Source organism: Nothobranchius furzeri, chromosome 18, assembly GCF_043380555.1.
Source record: "Nothobranchius furzeri strain GRZ-AD chromosome 18, NfurGRZ-RIMD1, whole genome shotgun sequence".
Classification (NCBI taxonomy): Eukaryota; Metazoa; Chordata; class Actinopteri; order Cyprinodontiformes; family Nothobranchiidae; genus Nothobranchius; species Nothobranchius furzeri.
Genome location: NC_091758.1, coordinates 34,528,454 through 34,555,543, shown reverse-complemented (window position 1 = coordinate 34,555,543; position 27,090 = coordinate 34,528,454). Strand labels below are relative to the sequence as shown.

Genomic DNA, 27,090 nt, shown 5'->3' with positions numbered 1-27,090 from the left:
TTATTGTTTCCTCTCAGGAATTTAAAAAATTTGAACCTGATGGGACAGATGCCAAGAAGTTATGTAAACGTCTGTGCAGCAGGTCACATGACGGTAAAGTTGTTCTCAAACTCCCTTTTTTTTTCGCTTTGACACAAACAGACTTTCAGGAGAGTTTGAAATATACTCAGCTGTCAAAATAAATAAAGGTTAGGACTTCAAAGCATATCTCTGAGGAACTTATGCTGAGAAGAATCGGTTTTGTCGCTCATGACCAAATGAACTCGTTCGGAGGAATTTATTGCTGACAGCAGCTGTAGATCTGACATTTTGATGGTCCTGCCAGCAGAGCTCCGTCTCCACACATAACGCACTGTACACAGATCAGTTTGGAGTCAAAGAAAAGGACCAAGAAGCCAAAACAGTCGCTACATTTTCAGTAGTTTTATTGAAAAATGCCTCTTCCGTTTCAGAAATAAATAAGAAAATAAGGCTGTGTGTAATTCACAAAAATGTGCAGTTGAAACAAGAGAAAAGCAATCCTATGGCCATAGTCTTGCCACCAAATCCAAACTGCCTTGATAGAAAACAACAACTATATTCTGACCTCAGTAAATATACAACACAATCATGCAATTTAACCTTTTTGGTAACAAAACAAAAATAAGAACACATATGATTTGTTACAGTTAGTCAGATTACCATAGCGCTTACAGGCAGCACAAAACAGAAATGTCTGGGCGTAAACGGATCGATTTTGACCAACAGAGGACCTGAAACGGATTTAGAAACGGGAACATGTTGCTGTTAAGGGACATGCGTGTTTGCACATATGTTTAGCTGGTTTTTACATGGTTGGTGCTTTCCAAACTGGAGTCTGGCAAACACTTGCAAACAAGCAGACACTGAAGGGGAAACATTTAGCTAGCACACAGGTTTGTAACGTAAAGATTTCTATTAAACTCGCAAAACTTTTTCATGTCATAAAAATATATAAAGAGCCAGAGGTATCAAACCCATATAAGTATAGTTTTACTCTGAGTATTCAAACTCAAGTATTTGTGGAATATTAGTTTCTGAGAGCTCCTGATCATGGCTATGATGCTAGTCTTCCTGTATTGTCCTGTGGTTGTGATCTCTTTCTTCGCTGGGTTCTCATGTAACCTTGCGATTGCACTGTCTCAACCCCTCCAACTGGCTCCGCGGGTAGAGACTCGACATCCGGCTGGTAGCGGGGGGCTGGAAGAGCATTTGGCCAATCGAGAAAAAAAAATCAACTTTTTACATAAACAATTAGAAAAACCTTCCACTCAGAATTACAAAATATCTCTAATAGAAATGATGCCATTTTTTTGGTTAAAAAAAAACACAAAAATTCTAAATCTCACAATAAAATCCAACATTTTTGATAAAAAAAGACCAGCTGTTACAAAAGAAACATGAAAGCATAGATGGGAAAAAATTGCACCAATTTGGCCAATCACAGGCCTCGATAATAACATTGAAACATGCGAAAGTCTGAACCAGAGGTGTAAGACCAATTATCTGGAGGGGGGGGGGGGGGGGGTATGCTGGTGGTGAGTAAGCAGTGAGTTATGAGGCACAAGCTCAAAAAAAGGTGTTAACATGATTTTTAGTCCTGGTTCAGTCATTTACAAGGCAAAAACATTAGTTTTATTTACACATATCACCTCCACGTTATTACTATTCTGAGATCCTCGTTGTTAGTAGTTGTGTCGGCTGGTGTTTGTACATGCTGCTTCCTTCGGAGAAATGCTCAGTCTCTCTGTCTCTTTTTGTTTTAGTTTTCCCAACGGTTTGTGGTTCAAGATGCAAACAGGCCAGCAGGTTGCCATCACTGTAGCTTGTAGCTGTGACATGATGTTAGTGCCAGTATGCTCCTTTTTTTTTTTGGTATTCTTTTGTAATGTTTCGTTTTAATGTTCAGCATTTATGTCCATGGTGATTATCCTTGCAAGGCCCAAAGCAAACGGGCAAACATCTCAGAAGCAGGACTTCAGAGAGAAAGCGGCACAGATGACAGAACGTTTACTATGCCAAACCTGGAAACATACAGGTCAAAAAGTGGGTGAGTTTTATTCTCTTAATGGCATTTCAATTAATTAATGCAAGCTATTGTACTCCAAGGGCTAGTATGCATTCATGCAACTTTCTAAAGTTGTCTAGAAATGTATGGAGGTATCACTTCTGCCTAGATTTGACTTTATTCATGTCCTGATTTAGTCACTCACAAAGGTCGAACGAGGAAGTGAGTGTCTGGCCGACCGACGTCCGCGGTAGGTGCGGACGAATGAGGAAGAAGACAACGTGTGGATCGAGCTGCAGAGCTATCTTAGCCTAGAATCTAGGTCATCATTTGCAGAAGCAAAAACATGTTGCTTTGTAAATCAGTCTAGCAATGCTCCACTGGAACCTCTCCAACCCCGGGCAGTATTGTGGCTGGCCAATCACAGCGCATTTATTTAGAAAAACAATGTATTTCCGTCTTCTTCCCTGCTTCTTCCACAATGTATGGCGTACTTCCTTATTGGTTGGTTTGTTGGGCAAAAGCAGCACTCTATCGGTAAGGTTGGTGGGATTTTACTAAAAAAAACAAAGATGGCCACAGCTCGATGGTCATGTTGTTTGTTACAGGGCAGATGTTTGCTTTATCGGAACTAAACCTCCAAACAGGCGAATCAACACTGACTGAGGTCGGTTTAAACTAGAACATTTTTAAGGAGATACGACCACCAAAGAATGAACACCTACAGTAATACCTCCATACATTACATATTAACTAGTGCAATGAGTTGCAAATGTAATTAGTGTGCATACACTTAGTCTAAATCCTCAAGTCAAAGCATGCAGATGTGTACCTGTGTATCCTTGTCCATTGTAAGGAATACCAACACACTGAGAGGAGTCGCAGTATCCAGGGGGTCCTGGTGGTCCCCTCACACCTGGAGTACCCTGACGTCCTGGAGGGCCACGAACCCCAGCGGAGCCAGAAGGACCTGGGGGACCAGATCTCGACTCTCCAGGTGGCCCTGCAAATGAGAGAGATGCCGGTTTAGGAGAGTCCAGCTGGAGTACAGCTGACATCACCCGTAAATTTTCTGTGGAAACAGTTGGGGTCACGAGGAAGCAACTTCAATTTTTCAACAGCTCAATTAAAGAACTTGACTAAGAAAGAAGAAAAAAGACCCGAGATGCAGTCTGTGGTTGTGTGGAGCTACCCCGGCCCGTCTGTCTAGACGGCACTAACTTGGGATGGAATTTTCCCCCCGTTTTCTTTCCCCCCCCCCCCCTTCTTCCTTAAGTGAGTCCATGTGTAGTCAATGAAGCCGCTAGAGAAAGCTTATTGTATAACAATCTGAATCTCACACACACACACACACACACACACACACACACACACACACACACACAAGAGTGAGTCATCAGAGTGGACTTTCTCTCACTGGTTTTCTCACTTCGTTCAAAGACAGACGTATTTGGTTCTTGTTGGTTTTTGACCAGTTCTTCCTCAAAAGAGCGATCCAGTTCAGAAACCAACTTCCTCATCAAAGCTGCTACAGCAAATTTGGAAAACAAATAAGCTACAAATCATTTTTTTCATACCCCTTAACAACGTTCTACGTTCAAACCGCCACACTTGGTCCTCCATTGCTCGCGTATTTAAAACAGGACACCACTGGTGTGAGAGGTTCTCCACTCAATAACATCAGAGGAGAAACAGCCGGCTGCTACCACTTCAACTTTGGGAAGAGTCCCAAAAAGCCCTTTGACGTCATGGACAACAAAAGACATTTGGACATAGAAAACGGTGACTGGTGTTTGGCGCTCTAAGGGGGCGTGGCCCAGGGATGATATACGATGGAAGGGGGGAGCGTTCTGTGACCGTGTTTGTGTTTAAAAGCTAGCTTGGTTTGTAGATTTGCTGCTTTAATAAATCAACCTAAAGACATTTTCTACAAGTTACTTCAAGATCTGCAGCATGGAGCTGAGTTATGATGGATGTCTCGACTCAATTCTTCTCAAATAGCTTCATCAACCAGATCGTGTTTCAAGTTTGTCTGAAGAAGTGGGGTATACGCGTACCATAAATCCTTTAGAAAGCAAAGCTTTGTGAATTTCCTTGGAGGTTGTGCCACAGAATTTATGTAGTCCAGCTGCCCAAATGACTGAGACCCACATGCAGGTGAATTAGAGTCCAGGCTGGAATGTGTCATGTTTAAATGGACTAATGGGAGCACTCCAAGTAGGTCCACAGAAACGGTGTCAAATCAGTGTTTTATAGTAAGGATAACATCTAACAGAGACTTAGTGTTCCTGGCTCCAGCTGCAACATTTAATAAAACTGGAATCTGATTAGATGAGTCTGTTATAAATATAAACGTGTTACCTGGTGGTCCTGGTGGACCTCTAACTCCTCTGACACTATCTCCTGGAGATCCTCTCTCTCCCTTTTCTCCTGGCAAACCTGAAAAAGTTCACAATTAACATTTTGGAAATGAATGAAAATCGAACAAAAAAGGTTTCGATTGAATAAAAACTGGATACTTGGTCTAAGTGATCGTTTCCATCCTGTTTGAAAAATAAAAGATCTCCATGCAGGAGAGAATGTGGACATTCCTGCCCATTGCACTGGCAGATCCATAACAAAGATAGGGATCTCTCAACATTTTCTCGTAATAATTCAACTTTCCACTAAGGCCCAAATAATTCATGACAAAATTAGCCAATGAAAAGTTTGTTTTGCTAAAAATTTCTGTTCGTGTGGACCGAATTACAACTAGACCTTAAAAGGTGTCAACATGGCTTCAGTTCCTACTTATTCTATACATCCATGCTAGCGTAACACCGTCTAACGAAAATGAGAAGAAGTTCAAGAACATTTACCTCTTTCTCCTTGATTTCCGGGTAATCCTGGGTTTCCAGGGAACCCGGATCTTCCGGTTTGCCCTGGCTCTCCTCGTGCTCCCTGGCTGCCAGGGGGCCCAGGAGGACCGGGTGGCCCTGGAGTGTTGCTGCGATATCCGGAAGGAATCTGGTTGAGCATAACGTCGATTCTGCTCATCTGGCCTGTAAACATAAAACAAAATCAGACGGATCTCACTAAGCCGTGAATTTCAAGGGCATTAAAATTCCCAGAGGCTCCAGAGATGTTTTGCTCACTGTTCACAAGCTGTTCACAAACTTGTCTGGCAATGGAGCGCATCATGTTCTGGGATGCAAAGTCTCCCTGGAAATCAAAGACAGTTTCATGAGGCGATGAATTCTTTGCTCATCCATGATATTGTGAACGCTTCATGAACGCATACCCTCTCTCCTTTTTCTCCTTTAAGGCCAACGGGTCCCTTTTTAGAAGGAAAACATTTAAAGTTAGAACTAGCTTCAACTTTTCATCAACATAGATTTCTGTCCTATAATGTATTCCATACTGGGTTTCCTGGTTCTCCTGGTTTTCCTGGTTTTCCAGTGATTCCGGGTACACCAGGATTTCCAGGGCTTCCCTAGAAAATACAAAATAAACATTTAAGACTTTTTTAATTTAGCTAAAAAAAAAAGTTACAGCAATTTTTAACTACCGTTCCATGTTAATGGTTGTAAAACAAGTGTCAAAGTTTGTTGACATCTGCAATGTGTGTGTGTGTGTGTGTGTGTTGGGGGGGGCCAAACGCTGCCAAGAACAGTGGAGCGGAGATGGAAACACACACGTGCACAACAGCAGTACAAGCAGGATGCATGTACACTCCAACACAAACCATCACGCTAATGGCTCCTGTAGCACTCAGGATGCTATAGACCACTCCATACTGGCATGCCGCCTGTTAACATGATGGCTGGCTTAAATAGAGTCAGACCTCCGCAAACCACAGAAAAAGGAAAATGAGGGGTGCATGCATCATTCTCGCGACTGTGGGGGGACCCAGTCTGGGTTTTATGTGCTGTTCCAGCAGAGTGGAAATCTGGAGCCAGAGGAGTAATTGTTGCAGATATACTGTATCAGGAGAAGCACACTTTTTTTTCCTTCCATTTCTTTATGAGAAGTATTTATTTGGCACTAAAAGACACTCACCATTGGCCCTGGTGGGCCTCTGGGTCCAGCTTGTCCCTCCTTTCCTGGTGGCCCCTAAGTAGAAACAACACGCAGTCATACATGAGTTACAGCTCCCAGGGGGACTCTGCTGGTGTAATACATCATTGTCATTACTTTTGTTTGTTTTTGCCTAAAATGTGTCCTTTTAAATGGAGTAGCTGCAGCCTTTTGGATGAAGGCGACAAGCAGCATAAAGTTCAAATGGAAATAAGACATGAGGTGGATCCATATTTTAGACGCTGAACATGGTATCTTCTCTATGCATGGCTCTTACCCGTGCTCCGCTTGGTCCAACAGGGCCCAGAGGGCCACGTGGGCCGGGAGAACCCTGGGAAAAAAAGAACACTTACTTAATCAAATGGTAATCGTCAAAAAACGAACTTTTATGTAGCTCCCAAAAGCCTCTGCTGACTGGAAGTTCCCCTCCTTGTTTAGCCAAAGAAAATACATTATTGTTCTTGTAAAAACCTTAAAAGTTCTCTTGTGTCTCATATGTTTTAGAGAAGAGAGCCTCAACTTTGTTGTTGTTGTTGTAATGAAACAGATAAAATCCCCAACAATGATCCTCTTCCAATTTTCACCATTTCAGGGCCAGAATGACCAATCGGTGATGACATCCTCCCCAGATGAATGGTGGGAGTTAACTATACCAGCCCACATAAAAATGTGCTTTCCAAAATAACTTCCCACCCTTTAAAGCTGCAATGGCAAATTTGGAAAATAAATTGGCTTAAATTTCACGCCTCTTAACAACGTTCTAACATAGTAAAGCTACGAATATATCGTGGAGATTTTAAAAAAAGACGTTTTGGACTCAAAGCGACTATTGGACCAGCGGACTTCCCTGGGTCCTCCACTCATCACACACTCACGCATTTAGCAACAGAACACCACCAATGTGAGAGGTTCTCCGCTCAGTAATGTCAGAGGAGGAGAAACAGCCGGCTGCTACCACTTCAACACCATTTGAAGTCACGGCCAACGAAACACGTTAGGACTTAGAAAAGAGCGGCTGGTGCTTAGCGCTATCTGGATTCCTCCGGCATTGCGGGTTTCTGGCAGACGCGACTCAGGGAAGACACCTGACGGGAGGGAGGGGTGTGTGTTCCGTGATTGCGTTTGCAGAGTTGCCCTAACAGTTTAAACTTCACAGATTTTAACCACAACTGTCATAGAGGCAAATATGGTTTCCATCCTCTGTTTGCTTTTGTAAGTCAGTCTTCTTCAGGCTGGAGGACGAGTTCCATTTCCATTAGTAACGCGAGTCTACGCTTCACAATAATTTAACTGCATCGCTGCTGTTTGTCAATCAGCAGGAGGATTTAAGAGTCTGGGTCCCTGCTGACGGTAAACCTCCCACTCTTCAGTGTGCTTTCAATCTGGTTGTTGGACTGAATTCAAGCTCCCGTAGTAACGCTGCTCTGAGGGGATTGTTTCCCATTTCCTGTTCATAAACCACAAATGAGAAAAGAGTGCTTACTTGCAGACCAGTAATGCCTGGGTCTCCACGATCTCCCTTTGGTCCTGAGCTACCCTGAGGAGGAAGGAGCAAAGAAGTTAGGCTTTTACCATTTTACTCGGTGATCGTGACTGATGGTGTAGTTTCACGAGAAAAAAGAGATTCTTGCCAGTTGGCTGAGAGAGGGAGGGGAGTGTTCGAGGTCAATTTTAAATGCCACTCACTGGTGGGCATTCTCACAAACTATCATATCAGCTAAATAAATCACTTTCATGATGTCAGCAGGTCTGGAACTTACAGGTGGGCCCGGCAGAGACAGTCCGTTAGGGCCTTGTGGACCCGGTGGTCCTAACGGACCTGGGAGTCCTGGCTCACCACGTGGACCCATTCCGCCCTGCAGCAATAAACAAACCATCATCAAGGTGTTAAAACAAAACCACGTTTTAAGAGAAAAGTGCAACCAAACCTAATCAGAACTTTTCTTTTGATGGTAAACTGTGTTTTGGGATCGATCCTTTAAAGTGTTTGGACTGAGCCTCCTTTACGGGAGAGTTTAAGGCTGTTAAATGTCTGCAGATGTGTCCAATTTGCTAACATAGCAGCAGCTGTTTAACTCTTATTATCTTCCTGTTAAACAGTACAGATAATGTAGACTTATGAAAGCCAGTCCTTTCAGGAATCCCTCTAAAATCATTTACAGCATGCTGAAGACGTTAGGTCTGACTCACGGGGTTGCCAGGTGATCCCGTATCTCCTCGTGGTCCTTTAGTACCTGGGCTTCCCTGGAAAAGGAAAGAGCCAGAAACCCTGAGTGAACATCACAGAAGCAGGTTTCAAAAACCCTAAAAGTCCAAGAACCAAGGAATCCTCCATGGGTCAATTCTAGTTTATTAAATAATCCAGGATAATTTTAACGGTTTCGGGTGTTTGCTGCTTTTCCTTGAGCCGACATCTCTTCACGGGATGTCAATTTAATCCTTAGCGCTTCTTTCCAGATGGGAACTTTAAAATAAATGAATAAATAAGTCAAACTTAGACTCTTTAAGTTCAAACATGAAGCTTTGTGTCCACTGTAACTCTAGAATCGCACTGCGTGGCTTTATCATCATCATCATCTTCATCAAGGCCTCTGGGACAATAACTTTATCAGGTGAAGACAGACAAAAAGCAGTGACGGTTTATCTTTACCGTTGGTCCGGGAGGTCCCTGAGGGCCAATGCTGTCCTGTGTGCAAGTACAAGAGTGGGGAAGAGCTGGACACTTGGCTTCGACTCTCTGAAAAAGACAAATAAGCTCATGAGTTGAACTAAACACACACATTAATTATCTGTGATGACTGAGGGTTTGTGCTCCAACAGTCAAAGATTTTGTGACTTTATCCTGGAAATCTGTGAGTTTCACTTTGCTGATATTACAGTTTAGAAGCAATCACAATGAAAACTGCTCAGTCACTTATTATCACAAAGTACGTGCGCAGCCTTCAGCTGCAGACCTCGTCCACTTGTCTGTATGGGAATCATTAACATAACGAGTTACGCAACACTGCAATCATGCATGTGATGCATTAATATCGGCTGCAAATTACAGATGAATTGCTTTTAATTGGCTTAAGCGTGCAATCATCCTTTATTCAGCACAAATAAATGTTATTTACTCTGGTTTGGGATCCAAAATTGAAGAGTTGTTGGCATGCAATTGGGATCCATCATTAAGATAGTAGGATTACGGATGAAACAATGTTTATTTCTGTTCAGATGAGACACTTTCTCTAGAAAAGGTTGTTTTCAACCCTGGTTTTCATTTAGGTACACCACAGGAAATAAACTCCAGAAAGGAAATGTGAAACTAAAGAGCTTGGGGAAGACGCTTACTGTGGATGGGAGCTCACAGCATTTGTCCCGACTGATCCAGCTCAAGCTGCAGACAATATCGAACATCTGGAGCTGGAACTGCACGAGAGAAGATGGGAATAAACATGGAAGGGTGTTACAAATGGCTCCTATTTACAGTGAAAATGCACTGTCAAGAAAAACCAAACAATGGTGCCCTTGAAGAAATCCAAGATTGCACACTTTCATTCTCCCTGCAGCCATCACCAGGAATAGTTTGCCAAGAAGGTTTTAGATTTTTTTTATCTTTTGAAGATTGAGGAATTTTCTTCCAGATGTATTTTTTCCAGCCATTTTTTGCCTTTACAAGTTTGTGCTTACTGTTGCAGACTGCTTCTTTCCACCTCCTGACTTGACCATCTTGCCAAGCACTTCCAGGCCCTCCACTGTGATGTTGTTGGCCTCTTTGATGGGCTTCTCTGCCACTTCCTGACAGTCCACATGGAGCTTGACCTTCTCAGGAGAAACAGAAATGTGGAGCTGGGGGAGGGAGAAGAAGGAGAGAGGGCATTTTTAACAAAACATTGCTGTATTTGCAAAAATTGGCCAAAGTCATTGCCAGACAATAGTTTGACAAACGGCATCACATACATTTGGAAAATTCAAAAGCTGTCCTCGGCATTAATTTGCATTTAGAAAATACATGTTTGCACTTGAAAATGGACCAAAACTGATCATAAAAGTGATTCCAAAAGGCTTCAAGCAATTATTAGAAGTGCTAAGCCTCTGCAAAACCTTGTTAAGCACAGACTCTGACATTAATCTCATATGATTACTGATTTGGCGAGAGATTTTTTATGCCTCTACAGATGCTTGAACCATAAAAAAGAAATGTGCAACGGTTGGCTTTCCCAAGTAGCCGGCTGTTACATAATGACCAAGAACAAAAAAGGCCAGATTCTTGGGTTTCCTGTGCATTAGACCCCCGTTCCACATCTTGAAACAATATATTTTGTGGCTTGCCATCAAAGGTCCTACACTTTCCACACTTTCCCTTTGCAGTTGCTAAATTTCCTCTCTGTCAAACAAGCATTTCTTTATGTCGGAAGAAAGCACGCTACCATTTCTTTCTACAAAGCTATACCAGCCACAGACTAGGCCATAGTTCCTGGCAACTATTCACAAAATTACAGCCTACTTCCTTGGCAGCACAACAAACTATCTGGTGGACCACATAGAGAAAATGGTGCCATTTATCCCAGGGTCCTGGCATGCATGTCACATATGATGATGCTCTTGCGGGCTTACCGAAACAACTTTGGATGATCCATTGGGATGCTAAATTATGAGCATGTATGTATTACCTCACTGACCAGTGAGTAAACCCAATAAAAACACTCAAGTCAGTGGAAAATACCAACTAGCACTCAGAGGCGATGGTTGTTGTATTACCACAGAGGGTTCCAGCCTGCTTTCATGCTTTTAAGAGTACGTATTATGCTAAACTCACTTTGTGCATCTTTTAGTGCTGCCATGTGAGTGTCTAATGACTCCATAAACACTCCAAAGTTTTCTGACAGTGTTTGGTTTTAGGAATCATGCCTCAAACGGGCTGTTTCAAACAGTCCCCGTTTGTGACATCACAAATGGGGAACTCCTTCTCACTTCTCCAAGCTGAAGGAGCAGCAGCTCTACTCTGCGTCCCAATTAGGAGATGGGTGGGTGTGACCAGCAACTATTTATTTTATTAAACTGATCATTCAGTTTTTATGAGTATTTTTTTCCTAGTAAGATTATCTTGGTAAATTAAAGAAAGATAACGCCTTTGCATCAAAACGTCAGTAGAAGTGGTCCAAACTGAATAGTAGGAGTAAAGTAGATGAATCATTTGGAAACGAAACTATCACACCAACACAGAATGGAAAGCGAGCCTCTCCAAGGAATTCTGCACTTTCCATTGCTGGACTTTTAATAATCTGTTAACTGAAATGGAATTCAGTTAATCAGATTGGCCACTTTTATGCTGATGCTTCCAGGAAGGGAAAAACTAGAACGCACACTGTTATTTTAAGCCGTTTATGTTCACATAATCAGATTTTCTGTTAATATAAAATGTTAACCAAGTGCCAAAAAAATCTGTTCATTTTCCCAGTTACTAATGCAAAATGGCTTTTGTCGTGCGCTACTTTGCCCCTACAAAAAATAGCATGAACCTTTAAAAAAGGCAGTTTTGTTTTGGGTGAAAACAGCCGAAAATGCTGACTTGTGGTCAGACAGAGAGCTGATTTATGCTGAAGCTCAGATGCTTCAAATCAATCTTTTGTCTGGTTTCTTTTGACTCCACTGCTGTAAAAATAATCATGAATATTAAACGATGGAATGCAGAAAGTATTACTTGTTACCAAAGAACCCCTGGACACCAAATTAGTCAAATTTCCTTTTGGCTTTAGGTTACAGGAACTCGTACGGTTTGTATGTGGGAGGGGATTCCCTACTGGGTCTGCATCTACTGCAGACACCTCTGAGGGCTTTCCATCATGTCATGAGTGGCGGTAAACCACAAGCCTGGGTCACTGTTTATTAGCTAGCCTGTCTTATCTAGATGTACTCTCTGACCCTACGCCGTCATTCTAGCTCACACTCATGTTTGGGTAAAAGTTATTAAACAGACAAATACCTAGAAAACTTAAAGAGGGCCTCAAAGTGCTAAATTTAAGACCACTTTCAGAAGGCTGGTTCCGATCAAGAGATCTCAGCTCAGACACAAAAAGCCCACGCTTACTGAGGCCACTCTGCAAGAGCCACAAAGTTTCAGAAAACCACTGACAACATGTAAACTCACACCATCACCACAGGCAGCAGCAGCACTCAATGAACAGACCAACAAATAAGCAGCTAGGTAGACCGCTGAGGACTCGCCAGCTCGGCTATGGCACCACAAACCAGCTATAGTCCGCATTCAGACTACAGTCTCCTCTACGGCCGCAGGCTGAGAACAGAAAACACACAAAGATCGAGCCCCCTTCCTACTAGACCAGCAAGAAAAACTACAAGAAAAGAAAAAATGATGTCATTACATCAAAAACCGAGCCAACTGTTTGCAAAGTCCCATCCACTCATGAGGTTAGTCCGCAATTAGCCGCGTAGATGTTAAATGGTCAAACTGGGAAGCCTCTGATCTCCGAGCCAACTCGCCCCTCTTTTCTCTCTAATGTCAGGAAGTGGGTGAACTTTGAAGTCACTGGTCAAAAAAAAAAAATCATTTTTTTTGATAACCTTTGATTAACTGAGGAGATGTTGTTCTTCGAGCCAAACTTTAAACGCGGTTGGACTTGAGGTAAATAATGAAATTTAACTGAAAACATTCCAAGTTTGAGTGAAAATATACTCTATTGTTAGAGTTTCCGGATCCCACTGTGCTTAAAGCACAACGAGATGGTTGAGGCTCCCTGCTGCTTCGCATTGTGCACGGAGACATTTGATGTGTCTGTTTACATTTGCCAGGGACTGCAATGAGCTGGGCATACGGCTCTAATATTGTGGTTTAGCTGACGAAGAGGAACGAAAGTCTCTTTAAACACAATAGAACCACCGGAGAGCGGATGTTTTGAGTTGGAGGCAAAATCCTGGTTTATAATAAATGCTAACTGACAGCATTAGCTTAGTTGCCTGCAAGGAAGATGCACTTTCATGGAAAAACACCTTAAATCTACTTATTAGTTGTAATTATTGCTTTTTTGCAAAATTTCATTGGCAGGAGCTTTTAAAAGTGTTGAACACCCGTTTAATCAAACAATTGCAGTGGTCTCTGGAAGGAATAAATGCCTTGCAAGTCGTAGTCGGGGAGGGAAAAAAAGGCCCAGAAGCGCCTGGATCAGCCATGGACTTTAACTTTAATGCTAATGGTTAGCTTCTGCTAGCTGAGATGTTTAATGTCGTTTCCTGGACGCTAAACCAGCCACAGCATCCTCCGTCATGAGTCAAGATGGAGGAGTCCATGAATGTTGGTGACAGTGTGACGTAGAACTGTCAGGATTTTCTAATCCTAGAGTTTCACCGTCTGTTTTCTATCAGAAGCTAATGCAGGAGATGTATATAGGAGACTATTTCAGCCTGCATGAAAAACTCAGAGTGACTGATTGTAATCAGAAGTAATCATTTAAAAATGGTTTTTCAGTGTTCCACACCTTTAAAGTTATGCTACAACAATATCACAGGGTCAAGTGGAAAAATAGATAAAGAGTAAGTGACCAAATTTTAAAAAGTTTAAATCAGGAGCATGCTCAAGAACAGAAAATGACCGAATTTGCTTCTCTTTTTTTTTACATTTTTACTTTAATGATTGTTGGTGTGTTTTACTGTGTAAAATACAAAATTTCCAAAGCAGAACACAAAGAACTTCCTGCCAACCTTCACAATAAGAGTCTCAAATGTACTTCATTCATATGTATATACTATTAAAGCTCAGCCTGACACCCAAACAAGTCAGTATAGTTCAGTTACACAAGGCATTCTGGGAAATGTAAATATTTACATCATTCATTTTTGCTCTAAAATCTCTATTCTTTCCTCGAGTGACCCTTAAACACCATCACAACCTCTTTTTGTTTGCTTCGAGAAGAAAATGGAGCCAAATCTTTAGGAAGTTTTTCTCAGAAAGTGGTTTAACTGGGCATCTACCATCTCCTGTTTAACCAAAGAGCTCCTCCACTGATGCATCAGACCTTCCCTCTCACTCCTCTTTTCACTTATTTACAGCATTTAAAGCTCATTACTTAAAATAAGTGCTTCAGCTAAAAAAAACTAAACCTAAATGTCAAATCATGAAAAATGGGCACACTCTTTGACAGCAAACTGACATGAAGATTAAAAGCAGAATGTAACACGATACGGCTCCAAAGAACGAGCTGTTCATCAGGATTTCACATTAAAAAGTCCTTCAGTCAGGATAAAAGAGGCGGAAGAGACACAGAAAAGAAATATATGTGAAAGGGAGAAGATAAGCAGAATGTAAAGTCCCCGAATTGTTCACGAAAAGTGAATTTTTAATTAAAAAAAACTTTCAAATGTACATAGACAATGGTTTCTTTGGGAATCGTGCATTATGTTTACCTTGTGGAAGCTCCCATGGAAAACTCGCTTCACTTGAGCTTCATTAAAGACAGCTTTCTGAATCTCTCCTCGAGTGTCCTTGTTGTAGAACGTCACCGTTTGACTGGAAGCTGAAAACAGAGGGGCCTTTGATGAATCCCTGACGGTGTCTGATGATGCACGCAACGTTCAGATCTATGGAGAGCACATGGTTCTGGAGGCTGCTGCGTATTCTTTTCTCTTGTAGCAGGTACGGGAAGCCAAATAACATCAATGAAAACTGAAGCGGTGAAAGAAGAAGTGGCCATTTTTTCTTTTGGTCAGGTGAATACCAAATAATTAAAATTTTAGAATATTTTAACTCTTTATTAAAATAAGCGAAATGATAGTGCTGATAATTGTTTAATGCTGCATTTATAGGCTAGTATGGCGCTAGCTTGAACGCTAACTTGAGCTGCATTTACTGTAAATCCTCTAATACAGGCCCGGGCCTGTATTTGACTCAAGCTCATCAAGCTCCAGGCCTTTATTGGAAGGAGGGGCAGAAGTAGAGGCAGGCCTCAATTTCTATTTGAGCAAAATGAACTAATGGTTTGCTGGAGTTTTTGACAATTAAAATTGCGCCCACATTTTCAAAGTTAAACACATTTCTTTTAACAACGGTAGTTTCTGCTTCAGCCCTCCCCCCCTCCCCCTGCGCAGCAGCCGCAAACTCACTGATGCGCCTGCAGCCTCTCGGAGTTCCTGCTGCTCTAAACATTAAAATAATTATTTCATTTTCTGTTCCTCACTTCTGATTACCTTCAATGGTGTCTGTTTGTTGCAACCACCAGGTACAAAAACTAACTTGATTTTATTTGACTACTTTTCTGTCCTGTCTCTGTTTATTATCTTCCTGCATCTCCTCTAAATCCTAAAGAAAAACTGCTACCTGGGTTCATATATATTCACCTTATGAGTTACCTTTGAACTGCAGTTCTAAAAGATCTACCGACCGCAGAAACAGCGGAGTGCTCGCTGGCCGCATCAGTGAGGTGCGTCACCGAGGACAAAACAGGTGATGCGCCCCGCTCCACAGCAGCGAAAAGCATCAGGCACAAATAAAAGAATAAAAGACAGAAAACATAAAAGGAAATGAGCCGACATGAACGATCGCGGTTAAATTAGTTTTTGAGGTGGCAACACCTAATTTGATAATGTTACTGTGGCCGTGCTCAGGACGCAGATGTCTGGAGCGCGTCAACAATCAGAGAGCTTTGCATGCACAAGCTGGTTACGATTAGGATGGGGGTGAGGGAAAGGTTAAATTGCAAGAGGGTAAAGGTCACAATTTGGTTAAATGTCCATTTTACGGCGGGTGTCAGTACCGACGCTCTGGCACAGCGCATTGCCTCCCGACGCGCAGGAGCTCGTCACCTGCTGACAGCAGGCTGCTGTCTTTTCCGTGGACTGCATCTTGCCGGTCATTATCACGTGACAGCGACTAGTCGATGACAGGCATAAAAAGTCACTATAGAGCGGTGAAGTCGACTAGTGACTAGTTCATATAACCCCTACTGCTCGCCAGAGTGTTCTGCAGCATAATCAGCACGTTCTCTTTGAACTTGATATGAAATTTTCGCCTCCTCTTTGTCTCCGCACCTGCCATGGTTAAAGTTACCCTCGCGGTCTATCACTGGCAAATCAAAAGTGAGACGAATGACACAACCCCCCCCCCACCCCCACACCCCCGTGGTACTTGCTTGTTACCACATTCCACCCGGCCACAGTAAAAAGCCGGCCGTTATTCACCTCCGCCGACTCCAATACCGGCCAAAATGTGATACCCGGCCGTTAATTGAATACAGGCCAATATTAGAGGATTTATGGTAATTAGTCAGTCTGTAAACGTCAAGCTAACTGTGGAAGAAGATGGATGGATTTATCTCGTGTGTATTGGAGCTCAGTGATTAGCGTAGCATTCAGCCTTAGCTGTAGCCATTAATGACATCATGCTATAGACCACACCCTCAAGGGGTTTCTATGCCAGGATAAAAAGCCTAAATGACTTCATTCATCGTTTTGAATTAAAAAACTGACAAATATCCAAAGTGGATTAAGATGCCATGTTGCTTTAATGTTAGAAACTTACGATTCACAGTGACTCCGACCTCAGGGTTGTTGTTTTTGTCAGCAATCTGCCAGATATCAAACGGTTCGGACGGCGTGTCGGGCAGGAGACGGAAGAGCAGGATGAGGGTGTAAGACGGAGGAAGACCGTCTGGATGGATCTCCCTGTGAGCATAGAAAACATCCAGTAAGGACCAAGCTACGGGAACCGGAATATTACATTCCAATGTTGGAATAATCAAGCTGCAAAGAGTTTGTCACACAAGCTGTAAAACCTGCTAATGATTTTCACTTTGCACACACTCACACACACACACACACACACACACACACACACACGGACAGTATTTGCTATCTCTGGTTTGCACTTTGCGTGCATTAGATAAATGAAAATACCCATGCATACTAAATTGGCACCATTTTAAACATGAATACACCATCCCAAAGCAGATTACTCCAAGTTTCTTTTAAGTGAGGTAAACTCCTTGATCCACATGTGGTTTTTCTGCCTTGAGTATAAACGATAAACAAGCAAGGTGTCTTTTAGGACATTAAACCACCTTTGTCTCTTGCAAAATTCCACAAGCTCTACCAACTAACAAAAAAATGGATTTGGGAAATCCCTCTCAAGAGATGATGCGTGAGAAAACAGGTGCAACGTGAGAGTCCCACTTCTTCTTTGTTTGCCTCAAATCTTACTTGGTGGGCTGGTTCAGGAAGGCATCTTTATGCAGCCTGTAGGTGACGAAGCTGTTGAAGGAACCAGGCTCCATGGAAACGCCGTTCATGCCAGCAAACGTCTGGTCTGTAATGTTGAAAGCTTCTAGCATTCTGAAACCTGAACGGAAGCAGACACACAGTGAAAAAGTGGCACCACTGAAACTTAAGAACCTTCACGGGAAATGGTTACTTACCAGGAGTGGTGAATCCATTCATGTAGATTAAAGGACACGCTGTAAGGGGACAAAAACATCAGGAGCTGAGGAATCTGATTGGATATGAAGTAATGTTGAAGGTTTGTTTATGGTGAATCAGCAGAAGTGAGCTTCCTGTGCAGGAACACCAATAAAACTGTCTTACTGGACGTTGCCGTTTCACAGATGAAAGTGATCAGGTTGTCCTGGATTTTGTCAAAAGCATCATAATCGTCGACGACAAACACGTGCCTCTCGCTGGGCTTGCTGCCGATGGCTGTCAGCTCTCTCCTGTCGATGTCAGCCACTCCAACCACAAACACGCTATAGCCTGCGGGCCAAACACACACACACACAATTAACAAGGGCCATTGTTAAAAACCTAATAAAAACCACAGGATCTGTCATCACTTCTCGGAGCATTGCAGGAGTTTAATAAATAATCAGCCACAAGCTTTGTATTTATCGCTGGAAAGGAAGTAAAACAAACAAACAAAAATGATGAGAAGTTCCTTCATGCATACCAGAGTGCTGCAGTTTCTCTGCACTCTTCTTGACCTCGTCTTGGGACCGCCCATCCGTGACCACAACCAGCACTTTGGGGACATTCCTCCTCATGCCGCTGTCTGATGTGAACACCTTCTCGTAGACGTGCTTCAGAGCAATGCCTGGATTGGAACGAGGGGGAAACAAGTACAGAAAGTTTTAGGAATTATCCGTTTTTCTCTGAAAGATTCCTTTATTTAAGCGGGGTACCCGTCTTAGTGTTGCCTCCTCTGTAGCGAATTGACTTCACAGCTGATAGCACAACACCCTTGTCGTGGTAGGTGTTCAGTTTAAACTCGGTCTTGGCGTCATCGCTGTACTGCACAAATGCAGCCTATTCAGAAAATGTGAGAGGACAAAGAAGAAGACCGTGACCAACAGTAACAAGTATGGAATAAAAACTCTAAAACAAGATGAAGCGTTCTTTAACCCTCCCACTGTCCTAATGGGTGTGACCCCCGCGAAGAAAGTTGACCATGGAGCAGGATTGATGGTTTATCCCTAGATGTCCACGCGGCAGGAGTGAGGTGGTGCTCACTCCTCACCCCTGCCACATGAACCCAAGGGATAAACCATCAACCCTGCTCAATGGTCAACTTTCCTCGTGGGGTCACACCCATTAGGACAGTGGGAGGGTTAAAGGAATGATGTCTGCCTGCTGACATCTTGCACACCAAATCTAAGATCATTGCATGTAAAAATGGTTTGGTACACCAAATATTACCTCAATACTAGCAAAACTGACTGAGTTATAGCCATTTTTATGCTGACTAGTGTTGATCGGTTGCAGCGGCCATCTTGAATCTGGTTAGCTATAAAAGTTCATCAGTTACAGACGACGATCCAAGAGTTACTTTCATTAAAATCCATCCGGTGGTGATATTTTGCTAATGAACACTCGAGCGCAGGATTTTCACGTTTTTGTGGTTGGGGAAAAGAAATAAGTGACGTGCACTCACCTGCACGCCACTCGGGCTGATAACATCAAAAGCTGAAGTCATGCTTGTAACAAACTGGATGACTTTGTTGAAGCTGTCATCTCCGATACTCCAGGAGCCATCGATGAGGAAGACCACGTCGGCCTTTGCTCCTTTGCACACTGTAGTGAAAATAATGTTGTTAATCATTTATTTAGAATTATAGAAAAAATGTTTTCATTAAAAATAAACTTTGGTTTTAAATTTCTCCTCACCATCTCGAGCAGGTGGGACTGAAGCTGGAGGAGTTGGGGGAGGCTGAGTCGGCACAGGAGTGGGTTTGACCACTGGTGCGAAACAGAATCACATGCAAATTTATTTTTTTAGCTGAAAATCAATGATTCACTTTAGAAAGTTGAGATTTTAGCAGCTTCTGCCAAGATTTTTGTCATTTTCGTACATGTTTTCTCTGTGACGCTGACTCCAGGGCCCTCCAGGTTTTGGGTTTGGGTGTAAACCGTGGCGTTGTAAAGAGTGTCGGGGCTCAAGCCATCGAAACAGTTGGTGCTCTGGGAGCCTTGCACTGTGACTTCTTGAGATCCACGCTTTGACCCTAGAAGTGAGGTAAAGAACTAAATCACGACATCAGGACCGAACAGATTAAAGAGACAGAAACGAAAACGATTAAAGCTCTTACGGTCAACAGGACTGACGGTGAGTCTATAGGAGGTGGCGGCTCGGTGGGGAGCCCATCGGATGCAGAAAGAGTCGTAGCCGACATTGTAGGTGGACAAGCCCGTCACGTTTAAGTACACTGAAAGGAAATCCCACAAATGTGTTAGTCCATTTTACATTCAACCCGTCACAAAGCAGGATTATCCACTCACGTGTCGTTCCTTGGCCAGTCAGAGGTTGACTAGAGCCCGTGTTGTACTGAGCCACCACCTGTAGGTCATAAGTGGTTCCAGGATTCAGGTTCTGCAGTTGGTGTGAGGTCACATCTCCAACAAACATCTCAGAAAATGTGTTGGTGCCTGAAAACAAACACAGGGAAATAAAGAAAGAATGCCTCCAACCAGTGTAGCAACAGACGAGTGGAACTCAAACAGAACTGTCTGCACATTTTCTCCAGAGGGAATAAAAGCTCCTCCGTACCCACGGGTCGGTAGAAAAGCTTGTATCCGTTAACCCTGGAGGGGGCGGGGTCCCAGGCTACCTTGAAGCGGGTGTACCATTCATCAGAAACACGGAGGTTTCTGGGTCCGAGCATTCCCACTGCAGGAAACAGAAACAGGGATGATCTATTAGCAACGTAATTAATGAGTTCATAAACTCTTCATGGTGCCTAAAATATTGCAGAAAGCAATAAATGAAGGGAAGTCAGCTGGGTTAAAAAACAGAACAAGTGGCTTCAAATAGGGTGGGGCTTCATCATATGCAATTCTTTGGTCTGGAATGAAAAGTTGAGCAAGACTCTGACCAACAATCTAAGTATTCAATTTCCTTCATTGAAGGAGAGGCAGCTAATAAATCTGTGGTGAAGGCTGATGGTACTGTTGCATCCTTGAAAGGTCAAGAACTTCATGTCACTAAACTTTCTCACTAATCTGGGTCATAAAGTGGAAGTCCAGCAGCTTTTAAGGGTCAAAGGTTCAGTTTTCTTAGAATTATCACTGAAATATTCCAATTTTTGTTTGACTGGATGTGTGTGTGCCGTGGTCGTTAATAGTTAATAATCAGGCTTGATCGAAGCGTTTGTACCTGTGCGTCCATTCCCGTCCAACTGCCCTCCAGGTCCATCTGCATAGATGGCTGTCACTTTTATGTTATACGGTGTGTCTGGATCCAGGTTCTGCAGGATCACGTTGTTTCTGTTCCCTGGAACGGTTGTCTGCAAGACAAAGGGGAAAATTCTGTTTTTAAAAAGCGCTCTTTGGATTTTTTTTTAACTCTAAAGGATCAAATTTTATTGTCTTAAACGCGCTCACAAATTCCTCGATGGGGTCTCCGGTGGTTGGCTCGTAGGAGATGCGATACTGCGTGACGGGACCTTCTGCATGCTCCCAGCTGACAGAGAGGGTGGTGGTGGTCGGGTCATACACACGCATGTTCCGTGGGCCGCCACGTGGCACTGTGATTAAAAACGGGGAAACTTTTCTGTAACTCACAGCTCGAGTTGGTCCAACGTGATCTCTAGTAACTTACGTGTCTTTCCAGCGTCACTAGCAGTGGGTCCTTCTCCATCGCTGTACAATGCCACAACTCCAACGTTGTAATCAGTGTCTGGCAGAAGCTGACTCAGAAGAGCTGTGGTGGTGCTGCCTGGTACCAGGACCTGAGCAGAGACAAACACGTCGGCTTTCAAACATTCTTTTGGAGTTCCTAAATGGAAAACGTGCAAAACTAGAGCTTACGCTGTGTTTAAACGAAAACAGCTTCTCGCTGCATGAAAGGGAAAAGCTCCTTTGATGTTGAAGGGTGTGGTGTTACAAAAGGGGAGTCTGTGTGATAATTAACACAGCCTGACCGTTTCAGAGGACAACACAAAGGCTCAGCAATCTGTGTTTGGGGTAATTAGCGGGACAGAATAAGGTCAGGCCTCCTCTAGCCTGCTGATGACCTCTTTGAGGGGGTCACAGTCCTTTATTGAGGAGTTTTTGATGTAAAAGGGAAACGATAGTACAACAGGGTCTTTACAAACAGAATATGGAGTCTAAATCAGCTTGTTGTGTTTTCATGTTGCTCGCAGATCCGTTTGTTTCTTTTCTGGAACTGTGCTCAGGTGTTTTCTGAAGAAAAAGCCTCTGAAGTGTCTGGGAGCATCAGTATAAAATCTGTGTGCTGGCTGACACCAGTGAAGCTGATAATTCAGGCTATAAATCTCCAGATGGTGTGAAATTTTGGCTGAAAGAGGTCACTGACGCAAACCACTGGCTCTGGGCATGGAAAAGGTCTAATAATATAAACAGAACGGCAACTTTTGCTTCTGTAATATTCCACTGGAGTATATATTCAAAAAAAAAGATCAGAATGGTGAAATCTTTCTGTTAGGAGCTCATTTTGATGATGAAGCTGAGATTTTTATGGATTCTACACAAATGAAAATGCCGTGCACGTTTTGCACATGTTCTCAAGAACTTCTCCTTAAATGAACGTGTGGTTCATTAATGGTGGAAATTGCAAACATGCATGCATAAAAACGCACTACTTCATTTGATGAGCAGTTTAACAGTAAAGCACAACACAGAGTGTGCTGCAGATGTTGTGCATCTAGATTTGATGCATTTGCTTCTTCTCGGAACGGGGACTCACCGACTCAGAGGGTCTGATGCCAGTCAGAGGAGCGTAGACCACTCGGTACTGCTGCACCGGGCCTGTGGCTGCCTCCCAACGAACGTTCAAGCTGTTGGTTGTGGGGTTGTAGACCTTTATGTTTCTGGCTGGAAGGCGGTCCACTGCCAAGGTAAACATTCAAATGTAAGAGAGATGTTTGCATCAGAGAAATGGAGAGTCCTTGGATAAGATGGCTTTAAACTTTGGTTTTATGGATTAAATAAATAATAAATTATAGCACAGAGATAAAATGGGAACAATTCTCCCGAGCAACCAGCCGGGGTCCGTTTAAGACGCTGTTTACCGTTGTCAGTGGGGCCCTTCCTGTCCGTGCCCTGAAGGTTAATGAAACGTGCAGCTCTGTGTGAAGCACCTTCCTCATAACTAAAGCAGATGGCTCTGTGCCGCTCCTCAGTCAAATCTCATAAATATCCCCGAAAAATGCAAAAAGCAGATGAAAGAGCCTCCGTTCTAACGTTTCACTGACAAAATCTTGTTGCTCGGGTATCTGCAAATTCTCACTGCATCAGATACTGAATGTTGCTTGATCACAAAATTAGATAATGATGATGATAGATGGACTCGCAAATGCACAGATGAATGCAAAGGGACAAACGGATGATGGATGAGTAGATGACGGATGGGACGGGTTTTAAAAAAAAACAATTTAAATCCTTGTTTTCTCAAGCATGCATGGTGCAAATCCACCTTCAGCCACTCAATTTGAAGTCACACAGAAGAGAATGGATGGACAGCATGGACGATGACAGACGAACACTCGGACTTAGCCGTGTCAGCGGCAGCGCCATCAGAGCGGTGGATGATGGGTTAAGGACTTTACTTGATGATGAAACAACTGTTGTCCCAGAAACAACAGTTCTGATGACTTCATGCTTTTGTCATGAGGAGAAGGCGTCCTAATGATTTACCACAAACAGACTTACCTGGACTACTACCACCATCCCCGGACACTACAGAGGCAGAAATAGAAAGACAAAATGGCCAAACGCTTCAAATAAAAGGTTTAGATCAACTTTAGACAAAAAAAACTGCTTTGTGGCTGCAGAATTTGGGTTTGGTTAAAAAATCAGGAAGGAAAAGCCTAAAACGGAGGTTAAAGTGGAACACATGGAACCAAGAGAGTCAAGAGCCATAAAATATATAATACCTCCTTTCAATTCCAACTTCTCTTGTTAGCTTTTTTCCCAAAATGAGGAGCCAGCTACTCAACACATCCCTTCCCGCATGCTCGAGTCTTTCCATTATGCCGACCGCTGCCCTTTATCCCAGCATGTAAATTATTATTATTACGGTAAAGACAGAGGAGACCCCTTTGCGACTCTGCCAGTCCAGAGGAATTTCTTCCTATGCAATCACACCACAAAATGCTGAGTCATTCCCATCATAGTTTGGTGGTTTAACTGTGGGACAAACTGGAAAAAGTGTGTTGAAACAAACACCAAACCATCATTTTCAGCTGTTGCTTATGTTACATCGTGAACGGAAAATACATTTCATGTGTGCTTATCCACTCCCTGATAAAAGCTAATTGCATTTGATTATGCTGGCTTGGCTAACATGATCTGGATGATGAAAGAAAGTTGGGGACGTTTATGAAGCCAGCAGTTGAGGCCAACGAGTTCCCTCTGGACTGACATAAATGGTATCTGGGCTCAGGAAAACCTTCCCATCAGCACGAAATCCGTGAATATCCGAGGGCATTTCCAATCCTGATCTACATTTTTTAAAGGCCAAGTTCACCCGTTTTTCACCACGTTTACAGTGGCCTCTAGTATAAATGAAGGCCTTGTGAGACGATCTCTGTAAATGGCCTGTATTTGGCGCCTTCTAGGGTTCTACAACCCCCCAAGGCGCTGCACAACACGATCAGTCATTCACCCATTCTACTGCTGTTCCTATGTTCCCTGTAGCGTAAAAGCTCTGGCGCTCCTGTTTCAGGAACTAGAAGTGTTCATGAGAGCACGTGTCAGCCGAAGCAGCAGATTCTGATCTCTAATTCGAACATCTCATCTCTGATTGGCTAACAGCAACACGACTCTACCACTGACTCCGTTTGCCCTGCAACGTTGATGTTTGATTTCCACAAGTAACACAAGCTTGAAGGAGTTCTGCCATCTAGCAGAGTTGCTAATGCTAACTGTTAGCTTATACTAGCCAAGACGGGCTCTACTCTCTCCTGGACTCTAAATCAACAACAGCGCTCCCTGTCGTGCCAAGAAGGGTGAGTACATGAATGCTAATTGGATAATGTGACGTAGATCTGACTGGCTTTTCTAATTCTAGTGTTTCACCGTCTATTTTCTACCATTGCTTTTATTATAACTCATGATCCACGGCGTGCATTTCTTACGTGTTTTTCCATTCTCAGACATGCGTTGTCCATCTCCGCTGGAATAAACTGGAACCACAGATACAGTGTAAACTGTATCATGCTGCAGGTTCCTCAGCACAGTGTTGTAGGTGTTTCCTGACACCTGAGCCTAAACACAACAGCTTTGTTCAGTAGGAGAGATTGTGCATTTTTGTGATTTGTAAGGAGAAAGTAGCAAAAGTTACTTCCTGCTTACCATTTCTTCCTCTCCTCCAGCTGCGGGGACATAGAAGATCCGATACTGACGAACGCTTCCTTCAGCAGGTTCCCAAAAGACATTCAAGGTGCTGGTTGTAGGGTCGGTCACCCTCAGGTTCCTGACACCTCCCAATGGCTCTGTTGTTTAAAAATAAAATATGTGTGATGTATTTATTACAGCAGATTTACCATAACAGACTCGTACTTCACCAGTCAATCACTTACTGGTCTTTCCGAGTCCATTCAGGTCCCCGCTGGCTCCGTTGGCGTAAACGGCAACCACGTCTATTGAGTACTCGGTGTCAGGGGTCAATTTGGGGAGCAGGACGTTGGTCTTTTTCCCTCCAACCTGGGTCTAGATGGAGAAGAGACTCTTACTGGGAGCAATTCCCTGGTTTAAGTGATGAAACATCATCTCAGCTGTTATCTGCCCAAAGTGAATTTCCTTCCTGCTGTAACTTCAAATAAAACATTCAAACATCCATCGTGTGTTGGGGAAAATATACGTGATCTGTTTTTGATGGGATAAAAGAAATTCTCCATGGGCTTCTGAGAATTAATAACCTCATGGAAAGAATTCCACCGGAGAACTACTGGGCTGTTGACGCTTCAGAGTGTTTTTGTACTTGATTGGTACGTTGTGGTCTCGCCAAAGTAAACCTCTGTGCTGATGCTTGAAGCAGGTGTTTGTCATGACTTGATGAATTTACTGCACCGCTTTTGGCTTTCGGCACCTAACAAAGAATCAAATGGACTTTTTAATGTTTGTATTCACTTTAAATGTGTGTGAGTCTACTTTTTTGTTTCCTTTTTGTGGAGTTTTCAACAAAATCAAAAGTAGTTATGGAGCAACGTCCTTAAACTAAACCAAACCAAAGTGGATCTTATGCTCAACATGACTCCAAAAAAAAGAGAAAGAAATGCCTGATACAAGCTGCTAAGCATGGAGGTGGAACACTGATGATCTGGGCCTCAGCCCATGAGCACTACGGGTGTAAGTCACTACTTTGATCATAATGCAATATTAGGTTGACACAGTGGATTTGATGTTTGCCAATATCTTAAATTTAGTTATGTTGCCATTTGGATTTGATTCGATTTAGGACCCATCAATCAAAATGAGTCGATATTACAGGTGACCAAACACGATCATTTCCCAGGAGAGAGAGGATTAAAAACCGACCTCTTTCTCACTGCTAGCCATGGCGTCACTCTTCATTTACCACGTTTGGTGATGTGCAGGAAAAAGGCATGTCAGAGGAATTTCAAATACAACAATTTTCAATATAAAAGTGTGGTTGATAGTTACTATATGGATTTTCGCATTTTGGATTTCTGACCATATAATAAATGTTTTATAGTAGATTGGTGTATTGTTATACTCCTACTGAGCACCATATAGACAACCCATAAATCCTAAATTTCCAAAAGCATATTTGCCTGAAATGGACCAAGTGGGGTCGTGCAATGATCAAAAGTCCACAAGCAGAACGGATGAAAGAAATGAACATGGAGATGTTGCAATGAGCCAGTCAAAGTCCAGATCCCGGTTTGATTGAAAAGCTGTGGCAGGATCATACGACAGCTGTGGACTGTTGCACATTGCAAACTGAAGCAATGCTGTGAAAAAAACAAGGGGGGGGGGGACAAAATTCCTCCAAAATGAGAACGATAAGGTCGTCCAGCAGGCAAATTACCGCTGCTGTTAGTATTGCTGCTAAAAGCAACTCAGTATTTCTGCTGGTTTTGTTGAGCGCAAGTGTCATTTCTAATTAAACCCTCAACTAGGAGGATTCTTACATTTGACTATAGCTGTGTCTCTCTTGGATGGCTTCCTTAAAAGAAGCCAAGAACTGAAGGAGAAATGTTCTAACCCAAACTGTTTGGAATGTTAAGCTTGACCTTGGTTTATTTTATGGTGAAACTATGTGTTTGTCAGTGTGGGTGCACATGCACACAAACACGCTGTTTTAAGTCTCACCCTTAGAATAAGTGATAAACATGACAGAAAATGGAGCGTTTGCACATTTGTTAAAGCAGCCACATGTTTAGGACCAGTAGGAGAGCTTCAGCAGTGTCGGAGGACGCAACAACAGAAGAGTTGGAAACGTCACCTTAATGGCTCAAGAAATGTGACTGAAAATGAACTAAAACACCAAACACTGAGATCTGATTTACACGTAACAACTTAGGAGGTAGAAATAAATTCACTAAGCC

The 27,090-nt window shown here is 42.9% G+C and overlaps 1 protein-coding gene across 6 annotated transcripts in view; it reads right to left on the bottom strand.

Moving 5' to 3' along the window:
* Positions 1-408: 408 nt before the first annotated feature.
* col12a1a (collagen, type XII, alpha 1a) overlaps positions 409-27,090 on the bottom strand; it is a 53,452-nt gene continuing 26,770 nt past the window's right edge. For 3 of the 6 annotated variants that reach the window (XM_015970335.3, XM_015970336.3, XM_015970339.3), the window contains 35 exons: positions 25,099-25,228; positions 24,872-25,011; positions 24,655-24,784; positions 22,263-22,405; positions 21,156-21,285; positions 20,939-21,081; positions 20,712-20,841; positions 20,106-20,225; positions 19,838-19,984; positions 19,648-19,764; positions 19,411-19,563; positions 19,226-19,297; positions 18,993-19,132; positions 18,244-18,367; positions 18,012-18,155; positions 17,654-17,818; positions 17,488-17,526; positions 17,273-17,411; positions 16,596-16,738; positions 14,486-14,595; positions 9,755-9,913; positions 9,416-9,493; positions 8,733-8,819; positions 8,273-8,326; positions 7,843-7,938; positions 7,566-7,619; positions 6,360-6,413; positions 6,065-6,118; positions 5,427-5,498; positions 5,307-5,342; positions 5,161-5,227; positions 4,885-5,067; positions 4,388-4,465; positions 2,859-3,029; positions 409-1,218 (listed from right to left, as the gene is read on the bottom strand). In XM_015970335.3, coding sequence (XP_015825821.3) covers positions 1,076-1,218; positions 2,859-3,029; positions 4,388-4,465; positions 4,885-5,067; positions 5,161-5,227; positions 5,307-5,342; positions 5,427-5,498; positions 6,065-6,118; positions 6,360-6,413; positions 7,566-7,619; positions 7,843-7,938; positions 8,273-8,326; positions 8,733-8,819; positions 9,416-9,493; positions 9,755-9,913; positions 14,486-14,595; positions 16,596-16,738; positions 17,273-17,411; positions 17,488-17,526; positions 17,654-17,818; positions 18,012-18,155; positions 18,244-18,367; positions 18,993-19,132; positions 19,226-19,297; positions 19,411-19,563; positions 19,648-19,764; positions 19,838-19,984; positions 20,106-20,225; positions 20,712-20,841; positions 20,939-21,081; positions 21,156-21,285; positions 22,263-22,405; positions 24,655-24,784; positions 24,872-25,011; positions 25,099-25,228 — 3,945 coding nt within the window. In that variant the 3' untranslated portion in view covers positions 409-1,075. Of the gene's footprint in view, positions 1,219-1,415; positions 2,043-2,858; positions 3,030-4,387; positions 4,466-4,884; positions 5,068-5,160; positions 5,228-5,306; positions 5,343-5,426; positions 5,499-6,064; positions 6,119-6,359; positions 6,414-7,565; positions 7,620-7,842; positions 7,939-8,272; positions 8,327-8,732; positions 8,820-9,415; positions 9,494-9,754; positions 9,914-14,485; positions 14,596-16,595; positions 16,739-17,272; positions 17,412-17,487; positions 17,527-17,653; positions 17,819-18,011; positions 18,156-18,243; positions 18,368-18,992; positions 19,133-19,225; positions 19,298-19,410; positions 19,564-19,647; positions 19,765-19,837; positions 19,985-20,105; positions 20,226-20,711; positions 20,842-20,938; positions 21,082-21,155; positions 21,286-22,262; positions 22,406-23,227; positions 23,255-24,654; positions 24,785-24,871; positions 25,012-25,098; positions 25,229-27,090 lie in introns of those variants that run through there. The other 3 variants (XM_015970333.3, XM_015970334.3, XM_015970337.3) reach the window with 2 other exon arrangements.